Source organism: Apteryx mantelli, chromosome 6, assembly GCF_036417845.1.
Source record: "Apteryx mantelli isolate bAptMan1 chromosome 6, bAptMan1.hap1, whole genome shotgun sequence".
NCBI lineage: Eukaryota > Metazoa > Chordata > Aves > Apterygiformes > Apterygidae > Apteryx > Apteryx mantelli.
Window position 1 is genome coordinate 37,740,982 of NC_089983.1, and position 14,208 is coordinate 37,755,189.

General features: G+C 40.4%; 1 protein-coding gene across 2 annotated transcripts; it reads left to right on the forward strand.

The window, feature by feature from the left end:
• Positions 1–216: 216 nt before the first annotated feature.
• Positions 217–13,922, forward strand: EAF2 (ELL associated factor 2). 2 transcript variants are annotated; one of them, XM_067299289.1, is made up of 6 exons: positions 217–385; positions 3,211–3,305; positions 3,987–4,123; positions 4,829–4,974; positions 8,428–8,694; positions 13,076–13,922. In XM_067299289.1, the coding sequence occupies exons 1-6, from the start codon at positions 283–285 to the stop codon at positions 13,120–13,122; spliced, it is 795 nt and encodes a 264-aa protein (XP_067155390.1). In that variant the 5' UTR covers positions 217–282; the 3' UTR covers positions 13,123–13,922. The 2 variants fall into 2 exon arrangements, with proteins under 2 accessions (XP_067155390.1, XP_067155391.1); XM_067299290.1 differs by lacking the exon at positions 217–385 and adding an exon at positions 1,982–2,000.
• Positions 13,923–14,208: the final 286 nt, after the last annotated feature.

Sequence of the window (14,208 nt, forward strand, 5' to 3'; positions counted from 1 at the left end):
GCACACCCCGCGGCCCAATCCGAGCCCGCGCCGCCGGTGACGCACGCCTTGAAGGGGAGGGGCTCCGCCAGCGCCAGCCTGTGAGGGCCATGGTGGGCGTGGCCTTCCCCGAGCGGCCGCCACGCCCCTTGCCCGGCGGGGGCGGGGGCAGGGAGCGAGCGTCCAGCCGGTGGGCGTGGTCGGGCGGCGCTGCGGCCCCGCCCCCGCGGCGCCGAGGGATGTTCCGTGGCGGCGGCGGCGGCGCCCGGGCTCGCCATGGTCTGAGGCGTGCGGGGCGCCGCGATGAACGGGGCGGCCCCGCCGCTCTTCGACCCCAAGGAGCGGGTGCTGAAGCTGGGCGAGAGCTTCGAGAAGCAGCCGCGCTGCGCCTTCCACACCGTCCGCTGTGAGAGGGGGGGTGTCGGGGTGGGCCGGGGCGGCCCCTCCCCCCTCGCCTCAGGGGGACCGTTGGTCCCGGGGCGGCGGGGGGGGGGAGGGGGGAGACGGGGCCCGGCCGTGTCGGTGCTCGTGCGTCTCCCGTCCGGCCCCCTCGGTTGGGGGGCCCCGGCGTCGCGGGGGCGGCGGGCCGGGAGCGGAGGGCTGGGGGGTCGCCGCGGCTCGGCGGAGGGGTTGGGGCGGCCCCGGGGAGCCCGCGCCGGGGCCGGGGGGCGGCATTGGGCGCGGGCTGCGGGCGGCCGCCGGCGGGGCCAGGTGCGGTGAAGCTGCGGCGTCTGTGGGGCCCGCTGAGGTAGGCGCTGTGCGGCCGAGCAGGAAGAAACGCTTTCCCTTGAGGAGCTTATCTTTTTGGCAGATGGTTTGTACCGGGAGCGGGGCAGAAGTGGGCAGCTGAAATACAGGAGAGCTGCGGCCAAGGCCCAGGAAGCTGAAGTGACCTGCCCGAGCGCCTCCACGGGCCCTGCGGCGCACCTGGGAGCCGAGTCCCCACCGCTTGGGTCTTAGTCCAGGGTCCTGAGCAGCACCGTGCAGATCAGGTTTCGGTTGCCCCTGAGGGCCCTGGAGCTAGACCAACGAGCAAGCGTGTTGCTGGCGAGCTGTGCTGCCGTTGTGTCCAAATACTGTTCCTCGTTTCTTTCAGGGCACTAATTTGCTACGCTTCTTTTTTTGCATCCGCAATGGTGTCTCAGTGCAGTTCTGTTGAAAACTGAATGGGGTTGAAGCTCTAGCTTTGTCCTCTTTCCTTGTGCTTAGTTTTTAGAAGCTAAGTAGAAATCCAGCAATCAAAGGTTAAAGGCAGCATTAATCGCAAAGCTAGAATACCCTCCCTGAGTACATAATTACTATCTAGGGAGGTGTGTGCTCAAAGATTCTGAGGGTAGCTAGGAAACAAATGCTCTTAGGATTATAGTTCTGGTAATTTAGAACTGCCGCTTCTGTTTTTGATGTCTCGTTATTTATAGACTGATCCCCAAGGTTCAGTGTCGTGTATGTTCTCTAGAGAATGTGCTGTATGCTTTCATATGGTGCAGTGAGATGGGTAATGTGCAAACAGAATGGCACTTGGTGGGATTGTTTGCAACTTTGGGAGGGGAGGGGGCAAAAGCTATAAGTGGATTTAAACAAATGTGGTAACTTGAAATTTACCCTATTTTAAAGAGGACTAAAAATCTCTTTGGATACTTCTTACCCTTAAGATTTCTTGCTGACTCTTGTAATTTGATTTATTCTGAAACCTATTTTGAAATCTCTCTTTCAAGCCAACAAATGAGACATAGAAACCATCACATTTGTCAGTGCTGTCAAAGGCACATGCAAAATTATCTTTCTTTGACACCTGAGTTTTTGTTACAGATGAGTGAAGAGGCAGACATCTGCTGGTTAAAAATTAAGATTTGAAGACCAAATATGGACACTGAAATCAGTATCTCAGTTTTCTAAAGTTTTAACCACCTGGTGGCTATATTTAAAGGCAAAGATCTTCTCTAGTTCCCTATGAGAAACTCTGGAACTATTTTATGCTTAACCCTGTAAGACACTGTTTGGGGTTTTGCCTTCAACACTAGGTTAGTGGGGGCTGTTACCAGTGTCCTAAGCTCAAACTGTTCTGCTGTGTGCCTATTCCTGCCCACCGGCTCTTGAAGATTGTTTTTTTTGACCAGCTCATGTATAAGTTGGAGCCGTGCTTCCTAAGCTGTGGTCTGTGCCAACTGGCCAGTGGGTTATAAGCAGTATTGTTTAACTGGGAAGCTCCCCAGTTGTAACAGAGGGCTGCAGGCTGTGACCAGCAGGGCATGGCGTGACAGGTTGTGTGGCGGAGAGCGTGCTGTGCTGTGGCTGGGGACAGCGCCGCCTAATGGGTCCCCTTTACATGCCTAGTCCCTCTGTGTCTCTCCAGCTGTAACATGGTGCCTCTGTCCAGTACGTGAATCAAGGTACTCCTCGTCATCCCCTGGTGTGTGACTGGCCCTGTGCCAGCGTTTGCAGGAACCATGGTTCAAACATATTTTACAATGCTTGGCAGAGCCTCTTGATGCCATCTTACTCTTCCCTAGTTCTGTGCATGCTAGCCTTCTATAACTGAATTCTTCTGTGGTGGAACTAATACTTCAGAGGTAGCGATGTGTTACATAGTCCTGATGCCTGAATAGGTGTTCATTTTTAATGTCTCAGATTTTTGAAAAGAACCAGAAACTGATCTCTTTTGCTTAAAGCTTATTTTAAGGGATACTTTAGATGCTGAAAAAGATAAAAAGGAAAGAAATTACTTCCCAATTAAATATTCCACTTTTTGACCAAAATTAAAATATTGCAATAGAAGTATTGGTAGGCTTCTGATATGCCTATTATAGTAATCTGAAATGGATGCTGTAGTCAAATATTGGGGATCCATGTTGTCCTTTGCATTTTCAGTCACTTTTCTACACCTTCCATGTTTGGACTGAAATTATCAAGAATTGTTTCTTGTTTTTTTTCTGAAAACTAATTATGTGAGGGTTTTCTATCTTTATCCCTTAAGACCTAAAAGTGCTTTTTTTAATTTTTACCAAAAGATGTTAACACTTAGACTGAACATTGACTTTGAACTCTACTGACTTGTGGAATGATCTGATCTGGGGAATGGTAGATAGTACACTAGTAAAAAAAAAAAAAAAAAAAAAGGCAATAACTTAATAGCCTTCAACTTCACAGCTTTGTGATTATTATCCAAAATGTGCTAGTGTTTAAAAGATTCCTGAAAAGCCTGTAGATAATCCAGTTTCTTCTTTTTTTTAGATGACTTTAAGCCAGCATCTATTGATACATCCTGTGAAGGAGACCTTGAAGTTGGCAAAGGTGAACAGGTGACAATAACACTGCCAAATATTGAGGTGAGTTGGGTGGCTGAAGAGTAGCAGGCGTAAGGAAATGACTTATTTTGTTGTTATAAGTATATACTGAATACAGAAGGATATGAAGTTTCAGTGCTGTTTCAGAGCTGCCTGTGCAATTTTTAAAGTGTATAAAAACAATTGCTCTAAAAATGTAAAATTGCAAAGGGCCTAAACATTTAACAATTGTACTGTGACTTTAAGTGTATTCACTGTATTGGAAATATGCTGTAGGATGACCCTAAAGTGTTGTGTACATAGAAAAGCTCCATGTGGATGTTGGCAGTGCAAGTTTCCCCTTGGAGTTTACTGCTGTAGTGCAGTTCTAAAATGGGAAAGACTGGAAGGGGAAAATTTATTACCTGCCATCCTTCACTGCTCTGTTGATACTGTAACTGAAACCTCTTTTGGCAAAAGGAGTCTTGCAGTGAGCATGCCTCTCATTTGGAAATAAGCATTTAATCAGTTTTCAACTAAGGTAGGTGAAATCATGCCCCAGTTAGTCACCAGCTGCTTTTGGTCATGGCTAGCATGAATCTAATTTGAATTAACTGATGACAAATTTTTAAAGGCTAGAAACGATCAGTTGTAATGAACTTGTCATTACTGTGATGGATTGTGTTCTCTTTATAAGAAAAAGACTACTGCAGTAACACTGATTAGACTCTTCTGATTTAATAGGGCTCAACTCCACCAGTGACTGTTTTCAAGGGCTCAAAGAAGCCTTACCTAAAAGAATGTATCTTAATTATCAACCATGACACTGGAGAATGTCGCCTAGAGAAACTTAGTAGCAACATCACTGTGAAAAAAACAAGGTGGGTGATTTACAGGAGAAACAACTATCCTCTACTTACTGTGGAAATCATTTTATTACTGAGTCTAAATTGGGATACACTTCCACCCACTGTTATTTTTAGCAAAACATCATTTTTGGAAAGTCCCTAGCTTTGCTCAATAGAGTGAAAAGCCTGTTTTTTCAGCACATTGACTTCATAGCTTTTGAGTCTTGACTGGTAAAAGAAATAGGAATGGGTTTTTAAACTGAAAAATTGCATGTTGTTGAAGGAATTATTTTCTAATGCATTTTGAGGGGAAAAAAATTCTGTTTGTAAAGTAGCTTGCCTACTGTCTTATGACTTCTATATGAGAAAATAGAAAAAAAATTGTCACATTTCAGTAATATTAATGGCTTTTTTCCCCCTCATACTGAATTTGCGATGATTTTTTTTCTTGCTGCTGAGTTCACATAAGTCACTTCCAAAAGAATTATTAAGAAGTACTCCTTAGGTAGCCAGGTGTAATAACAAATCAGCTGACATAGGATTAAAAAGTTATTGGCACTGTATATTAAAAAAAATCAATTATTAATACATTTATATGTAATTATATGCCAGTATGATAATGTAACTAGAAATCTAGTGATGCAGTTTAGAAAAGCATGACAAATAATTTCATAACGTAAGATACTGTTTGCATCTTGTCTTCTGGAATCATTTAAAATCTCTTGCTTCTACACACAGAGCTGAAGGAAGCAGTAAGGTCCAGTCTCGTATTGAGCAGCAACAGCAGCAAATGCGAAATGCAGCTAAGATTCCAAACAATGTTAAAAATTCTCCACCAAAAGAAAAGATTTTTCCGTCTTCTCCTATGGATGATATTGAACGAGGTAAGCAAACTCTGTCATATAAGCCTGAAAAGTTTCAGGAACTTTGCTCTTGGTTGGAAATAGCTTGTAAGAGCCAAGTTTTTTTTTTTTTGGGGGGGGGGGGGGCGGCGGCGGTGTGTGTGTGTGTTTGTTTTTTAACTTTTTTCTTTCAGTTTGAGGTCCACACTGGAAGCTGAATATATGTATATGTATGCTTTACCCTTAGATTGAAATGACCACTCTGGCTCAAGTGGTAGTAAAATGAAACATTAAGAAGTTACAAAGATTTCCCCCCCCCCCCCCAACCTAAGCCTTATGAATGCCATGATTCACACTATCTTATTTCTCATCATTTCTGTCTTCTGCTGCTACTTTAATCAAGGATGTAGATCGGTTGTATTGTGGCACTGGAATTGACTCAGTCACCTCCCATTTTGACATTACTCCTCATTCTTTTTCTGCACTCAAACATATAGGTTACAGTGCTTTACAACTCAAAATACATTTTAAATTACTGGATGAGACTTATAAAAGGTGAGGTTCAAATGAAAGACAGCTAAAAGCCAGCATAAATCAACCCTTGAACAGTACCATATACTGCATTCTTGAAAGACTTTGATTTAGTGAAATTCTCATATTTCATTCAGTAGGAGCCTTATTTTCCTTTGGAGAACAAGAAAAATAGCAAGTGGTAATTACTTGCTGTATAAATGCTGACAGGTGGCAGTTTCATTGATTGGAATTGACATCTGCCTCCCAAGATGTTCTGAATTCCATTAAACGGATTTCAGATGTGTCATTATGAGGGTTTTTTCATTTTGGTCTTAAACTCTGACCAGAAATCTTTATACTACAAAACAATACTAGGATACCTCTAAAGTTGCAAAGACCAGAGTATCTGAGCGCATGAAATGAAAAGATGCTTTTTTTCTTGGTGGTCAGTGTGTGGGGTTTTTTTCCAGAACCTACTGCATGTCACCAAAGTGGCTGCCAACAAGTATCAAGTTCCTTTGTACTGCCAGTCTGGTTTTGACTACTATTAAAGAATGCAGAATAATTAAAAAACAGGGCTGGAAGGGACCTTTTAAGGTCATCTAGTCCATCCTTTTGTCCTAAAGTAGGATTTCTAACATGATGATTTAACCTGTCCTTAAAACCCTCCAGTGACAGATCCTGTGTTCTCCTTGGCAATCTATTCCAGAGCTTTGCTCTCTTTACAGTCAAGGATTTTGCTAATACCTAATCTGACATTAAGCCCACTATTATTTTTAAATTTATCATGCAAGTATAGAACAGGTTATTGTGCTTTTTAGCAGACCTTAATGTCCTCAAAGGCTGCTATATGTTTCCCATTCTCTGTATGCAATGGTGCCAGCTGGTTCAATATTTCCTTGGAAGTCAAGTCTTCTAGATCCCCAGTTCAATCTCATTCTCCTCTAGATAGACTCTGACTAGTCCAGAAACTTCCTGAAGTTCAGTGCCTAAAACCAGTTAGTGTTTCAGCTAAGGTTTTAGCGGTGCCAAGTAGAGCAAGAAGAGTGTCTTACAGGCTTTATTCATGTTTATATGCAAAGAATCACAGAATTGCAGAACAGCTGAGGTTGGCAGGCACCTCTGGAGACTGTCTAGTCCCAAGCAGGCTGCCCAGGACCATGTCCAGTCAGGTTTTGTATATCTCCAAGGATGGAGACTCCACAACCTCCCTAGGCAACCTATTCCAGTGTTTGACTACCCTAAAAGTGTGTGTGTGTGTGGGGGGGAACTTTCTTTTGTTCAGATGGAATTTCCTGTTTTTCAGTGTGTCCATTGCCTCTTCTCCTGTCACTAGGCACCACTGAGAAGAGTCTGACTTGGTTTTCTTTACACCCTTTTATCAGATACTTATAAATATTGATAAGATACCTCTTGAGTCTTTTCTCCTCCAAGGTAAATAATCCCGGTTCTCTCAGCCTCTCCCTATATGAAGGATGCTCCTGTCCCTTAATCATCTTTGTAGCCCTTCACTGGACTCACTCCAGTGTCATGTCTCGGTATAATGTTTGTCATTTCTCTAGCAGCAGATGATGTGGTAGAACCATGTTTAGTGATTCACTGTAACCCACGCACCCTCTTCAGAACTATTGCTTGCTAAATTCTTCATCACATGGTTGTGTAACTGATTATTCCTGCTTAAGTGACTGCGCTTAAGTTTCTACTACCCTGAACTTATTTCTTTCAATCTTTTTTTTTTTTCAAGATCACTTCTGTATATTCTAAATTTGTCTTCCAGTTATATCTACAACTCTTCCTTCCCTATTTGAGAATTTAAGTTCTCTTTAGCCTTTTTCTTTCAAAATTCTAGGTAGAGATCTTATTCCTTATGTTTTGGTATTAATTGTTAGCCACTTGCTTACAGTGTGGGCTTTTTGTTTGTTTTTTTTAATATGGTGAGAGCAGGAAGGAAGGGGAGTTAAGTGCATAGGACTTCAGTGGTGCCTGTCCATTAGCTTTCTGCCCCAGATGGATTGTAGGTCAGTCACTACTTTGGTCTTTGTTCTCCAGAAAGCCTAGAACTCTGAACTCTGGATAACTCAAGTTACTGTATAAAATTTCAATCTACCATGATTCAGTGCTCTGTTTCAGACTTCTTACTTCAGCAGCACCCCTGTACTTTTGCCCAATTATTATGTACCCTTTCTGCAAGACTAAACTCCCTCTATATGCTGGACTTCAGCAAGTATATATCACAAATGCATACTATGCAACACAATCTATACAGTTGTACCCTCTTAAATGTTATTTTAGTCAGGTGAGTTATTTCACCAAGAGTACAAGTTGTTTGAGTCATAGTTTGATGTGTTAACTTCCAGTATTTCTTGTCTACCTCTTGTTCTAGCTTTTTTTCCCAGACCTTTTTTCCCAGAGAACAAGGATTTGGTGAAATCCTCTGAGTTCTAAACTGCAGAGTTCCTTTGGGTCTTCTGTATGCTTAACTTGGTTTTGAGCAAAATGTCAGGCAGTCCAAACACATGTATTGATTGTAATGCTAAACTGCTAGGAAGCATTCTGGGTGCAGCTACTGACATCTTGTTACAGACTTATCTGTGTGTTTGTAACTGCAATTTTTATTTGGTGGAGGGCATCTTCAGGGATGCTAAAGAAAATACAGAAGACGTGCTAGTTGCAGAAGTTAAAGGCTGTGTGGGATGTACTACCTGTGGAGTGTGGGGTTAGCATTTGGGTTCACAGTCAACCTTGTTCTAATGATTGGCTTGAAAGGGAGAAACTGCTATTACTGTGGGAGCGGAAAACCACATTACGGGCTAGATGATCGCTTATACCCTTTTTTTTGTTCTTGTTTTTTTTCTGAGTTGCTACAATGCATAAATTCAAATATTCTCTGGCATGTACCTGACTTCTGTTAATTTCTTTTCTTTGTCCTTCTTATATTTCAACTATGTTGGATGTTAACTGAGAAACAAATCTCTTTTGCAGAGCTAAAAGCAGAAGCCAGCATCATGGACCAGTTGAGTAGCTCTGACAGTTCATCTGACTCTAAAAGTTCTTCATCCTCTTCATCCAGCAGTGAAAATAGTTCTAGTGATTCTGAAGATGAGGAGACAAAGTCCTCTCTTCCTATGTCAATGCCATATTTGCAGCCACAACCTACTGTATCTGCCATGCCACAACAGGCTGTCCCTGACAAAGATGCCAGTCATAACAGATCCCAGGAGAGCAGTGGTCATATGATGAATACACTACGTAAGTACAAAGGCTGTTCTTTTCTTAGTATACAATTCCAGACGTCGAGATTCTGAAAGGAAACCATATTGTTTTTAAGTATGTCTCTGTTATAATTAAAATTGTGGGAAGTGATGCTAGGGTTTGATTGTTCAGCAGAGGGCTGAATTAGACACTGGGATAAAAGTTTCTTGGCCCCCAGAGATATTAAATTAAAGCTGATTCAGTTGAAAACATTTCCTAAGCTCTTCTGGCTCTTTCCCAGTTATATACATTGGGACTGCAGAACAGTAATTTTGTATTGAAAAGATGTGAACTAACAGGGCACTCCCAAAACATATGCTTATAATTTCTTGGGTAGAACTATGGGAAAAATACTGTATTGGTAATACTCTGAATTACAGAAGAGACAGTATATTTTTAGCTGCTTCAGTTACTATTATTCATGGCATTGTTCCACTGGACAGCATGGCAAAATTCTCCTTTGCATGTAAAGGAAGGAGGCTATCTGCTTTAGGTGATACTATCTTATTTCACCCATTCAAACAACTGAAAAAGCAATTCAAAAAATTGCCGTGATCTTCTTCAAGAGGTGCTTACTGCACAGCCTGGAATTGAATGCTCAATGTAGTCCAAAAGGAAATGTTTGGACAGGGGGAAAAACAAACAAACAAAAAAACCCCCAAACAAACCAACAACTAGGTAGGGAATCGTTTAAGTTAGGTATCTAAATAGATATAGCAGAAATATTCAGATGGAGAAGCTGTGAGTATTCAGCTATGGTGACTCTTTGAAAATGATTGCCTCTTTAATTAGGTGCCTAGCTGCAGGCTCCCAGTTTGTGAAAAGATTCCCATAAGCCTGGTTTGCCAAGATCTTTAAGGTTTATCATTTATATGTAAACTGGTTATACTGAAATCTTAGACTCTGGCATGTCTACTTCATTACTTAATAGATAATGCAAACTTTTTTTTTAGTAGCTAGTATTTAAATACACAAACATCTGTGCCATTTATTTATGTATTGCATTAACAGAGATAAGATTAGACTGAAAAGTCCTGTGACTTCTTCATGTTAAAGTTCTAAATGCTGTTCTCATTTTACTGCCACTGTAGAGAACAATGTCTCCATGTTTATAATTTGCATAACTTTAGTGTGTCACTTACTTCAACCTTTATTCACAAATGGGATTTCCCATTCTGTGTGCTTTAAATAAGCATTCCGAAAATGAAATTAAGCTCTGTCCCCAGTGACGGAATCCCAGCTGGCAAAGTTTCCCCTGAGAAATACATGTACGAGTACAGGTGGCCCAGTCCATTAGTTCCAACAGTCATAGTGAGAAAAAATGCTGCTTAAAGCCTGACAACATTAAAACTAGAACAGGGGAAGTTGGTGACTTGATGGTGCTTGAGAACCATGTCGTCAGGTGGATCGTCTCTGCAGCATCGAGCCTCAGGCTTGAGTATCTGAGCTTGCCTAGATCTTTAGCTTAATCCTCTGTACTTGTGTTACGGTTATTGATCTGTTGACTGCTTAAAACATTGTCTCCAACTTCCAGTATTGGTAACACTTAAAATACACTTCAAGAAGGTAAAGATCAAAAAAAAAAAGAAGAAAAGTCATTTTCAAGGCAAATGTGTTTCTCTAGCTCCCTTGCTGAGAAAATCTGGCAGGAGAGGGGGAAAATAACAGGGAAACTGGAGAAACTAGATGGATAGCACATGGTTCTAGGTTGGATGGCAAGTGGTTTCTCACTCGGGGTCCTGTACAGGAATGTCTTTCATCTCAAATACTGTTTTACAAAAATAAAATACTGAAGCAACAAATGTCAGCACAAGCTGTTTGCTCGTCTAATCCCATTTTGAGCTTTGACTGCCTATGTGCCTGCCTGTAGAATCAGCGTCATAGTGGGTAATAGTGAAGCTTTTCTTTGGCTTGCTGTGTGCAGTCAGAAAGCTAGGTCGGAGCTAGGGAGCAGACTTTCATCTTGCATATGGAAATCATACACCTGAAATTTTGTGGAAAACAGCAGTGAGGCCTACCCTCAAAATACTACTACTTTTTTCTTCTTTTAACTTTCAGAAGTTAATTACGTAGGCTCATGACTTGCATCATGGTATAGTTTGCAAGTGCTGGCACTACTTAATCTGCTCTTAATATTTAATGATATGTTGCTTTCTGTTAATATTTTATTTAAATGAGAGTTGTATTAAATTTTTTTCCAAAGCAAAATCAGCATAAATTCACTATTCTGGGGTTGTCTTATGTACACAGCATTCAATACAACTTCTTCTCTTGATACTTGGTGCTGGTACAGCAGCAGTCATGAAATAATTTTTCACTGTGCTAGTTTGGCATTAGTGTGACAACTGAGATCTGTGAAACATGAATCACTTTTTTTTTTTTTTAATTTCCCTGGTCCCCAATAACTTACATGAATACAGTTAAATGTATTACAGTCACCAATTTAAAAGTTTAGGAAATGTTGTAATTTGCAGTGCAGTCTGTTTCACCATCTTGATATTGCTAATCAGCAGTTGGCACTGTAAAAATTGAATTGACTTTTTTTTTTTCAGTTTTATTGCTGGCTTGTAATTACAGTTGAGTCTACATGTTTCTTCAGAGCCCTACTTAAATGAACTCTACATTCTTGCACTAAACTCACCTGAAAACCACCAGTCTAGTCTGTGTTATTCTGCCCTTTTTCTGAAGGTGTATTTTAGGAGGTAGGGGATATAAAAATGGGCCCAACAGTTTTCCCTGAAAATGAATCCTAATACTTTATTTCTGATTCTGGAACTTGGAGTTCCTGTTTTTCCCATCTGTTGGTTTTCACAAGTGTTAGTGTCTTTGGCTGGTGTTAGAAGGTTTGTTTAATTTCTATGAAGTATGTTGAAGTAACTTTTGAGGACTGCAGAATCACTATTTGGAAGGTTATCTTTTTTGTTCTTCCTCCCAGTCCTCTCCTGATGCAAGTAGTTTATAAAGGGATTTTTTTTTTTTAAGAACTTACCATTGAAAGGAAAATATGAAAATGCTTGAGTCTAATTTCCTAATGCCATTCTCTGTCTTGAAATATTCTTTCTCAGGATACTGTGTTGCCCTGAATAATACTTGACAAATTATTTTTTTCTTTAAAAACTGCTTTTTAACTTCATATTAAAATAATATGGCTGTAAATGCTGTGTCTATATAGGATTGGAAAAAAATCAGACTATAGTAGCACTTTAAAGATTGCTGCAAACAGCCATCTTCACTGCTTGTATCTTACATAAACAGTGTTTTCTGCTTTGTTGCAGAGAATCATGTACCACTTTTTAAGCTTTACTGGTGACATACTGCAAAATGAAAGAAGGCTGAATGCAGCCATATTAAAGACTTCAGTGTTACTGGCAGAAAGTATCTGCTTGATAACAAAAGAGCCAATCTGAGTGTCATGTTGGCTTACCCTCTTGGGAGTTACTCTTACTCATCCGCAAAAGTGATCACTGAAGGGTGCTGCAACTGAGGAAAGAGCATGTGAAAATACTGTGACTAGTCAGTTTCTGTAATTTTTTGGCTGTTTAGACCATTTTTGCACAACCCTGAGTTTTGTTTTTTTTTTTTTTATGGTGGTTTGGCAAGGGAGGTGTGAATAAAAGCTTACTAGCTGGAACAAATTCTTTTGAAGTGAGTGGGAAGTTGCTAGATTTGATGAGAAGTCTTCATAGCATCCTGTTATATTTCTTGTTAGTTATCTGTCATCCTGGAAAGATTCCCTCCTTCCCACCTCCTGAGCTTATGGACATCTGTGAAAGCATAATGTAGGCTTTCTTCTGACTTCCCCATTTTGAAATATATATAGTCACCAAATTAAAGTGCCGTGTAAAATTTCTTTTGATGTTTTGTTTGTTCACTTGTTCCAAAACCTGTTTGAAATAGTAGGTCACTGATACATCTTTAAATGGTACATCAAAGAGCTGCTCTTGATTGAGACACTACTTTGTTTTCAAGCACAGCCCAGTAGTATTCACATGTACTTAAAAAGAACAACAACAAAACAAACAAACAAACAAAAACCCCTCTTGTTTTCTTACAGAACTGCATTCACCAGCAGTTTTCCCATTTAGGTAGTATGAAGATGTGGGTGACAAAGATAGGTGTTGCTTGTTGTGATCTGGTGGTATTAAATGAATGCATTGGTGTCCAATAAGCTGATGGCTTTCCTACAGGGAATGCTAAGATTTTAAAATTGCAGAAGTGTGATCTCCCTAAGGTTCTGTTGCTGAGGAGTTAGGTTCTATGCCTAGTCATTCACTTATGGCATGTTTTGATATTAGTTTTTGTAAGCCTTTAATTGGGAAAGGGGAAAATCTTGAAAGAATTTTCTTGATAAAGACTAATGATGATACTCTCTTTTTAGGAAATGACTTGCAGCTGAGTGAATCTGGAAGCGATAGTGATGACTGAACAAATTTTTGGCCTTAAATATATCACCTTTTTTGCTAAAGTTGTCTTAGCATCTGTTTTGCACTAAGATTAGATTACCAGAGACTGGAATGAATGTCCTCAGTTTTGATAATGAAGACATCTTAATTTTCTACTGACACATCACATCTATGATTCAGCAGCATTGATATCTTGTCAGTGCTTTGGTTATGTGTTTATCTTCCAAATTACTGTATTTACAGTAAAAATGTGTATGATCTGATTTTGATTATTTTTGCCTCAGCCACCTGTTGTACTTGAAACTGATTTGTAACAGCTAGTTACTTTATATAAATAGTTATGGAATGGAGAAATTTCTGATATTTATGGAGGCAAGTTTCCTTCCTATCATTTAAATATTGAATGCTGATCTTGCAACTCTTACTTGGAGGGGGTGAAAGGGAGAACAACTAAATGAAGTCGGCTGTGTCAGCTACACTTTTTGTTCAGTTCACAGTTCATATCTTTAAGGAAACTGCTGAATAATGTGGTCCACTAAGTGCAGTTACAGTTTACAATTGTTCAACACATTGCTGAATTCTTAATTTCATTGTATTATAGGACTTTATATTTCTGAGCCTCAAGATTCCTAAGGGAACCTGTCTATTTTCTGCCTTTTTATGCAACTTGAATGGCCTGGTCTTTTTACAACTTTTTTGTATCTAAATTTAGATAACTGCAGAGAGCAATGAATTTCCTTCATTTAATTCTGTAACAGAAATCAGAAAATTTCTTTGTAGGAGTATAAAAGTAATTTAATAAAGCAATATTTATAATTTTAATGAGGCTGATTCTGTTTTGACTGGTTAAGAATTTCGCTTTCTACTTATAAGTAGTCATGCCAGTGAACAAGACAGCTCATCCGAAAAAAAAAAAAAAAAAAAAGCAGTGAAGTGGCACCTAATACACATTCCTCACCCAGTCTGCAGGGCTTAGGTGTTTGTTGCTGTTACCTACATTGAGACAAGCACTAGCAAGAGCTTGCTGAATGATTACAGCAATGCTAGTGTACTACTGAGTTTTTTTAATAGATTATATCCCAATGTCATTGGTAAGCAATACTGCATT

What these genes read in the sequence shown, in the direction of transcription:
- EAF2 (XM_067299289.1), top strand. Translation starts at nt 283, where the DNA reads ATGAACGGGGCGGCCCCGCCGCTCTTCGACCCCAAGGAGCGGGTGCTG. An exon ending in TAACACTGCCAAATATTGAG is followed by an intron (nt 3,306 to 3,986) that starts GTGAGTTGGGTG and finishes CTGATTTAATAG; the next exon opens with GGCTCAACTCCACCAGTGAC. An exon ending in TCATATGATGAATACACTAC is followed by an intron (nt 8,695 to 13,075) that starts GTAAGTACAAAG and finishes CTCTCTTTTTAG; the next exon opens with GAAATGACTTGCAGCTGAGT.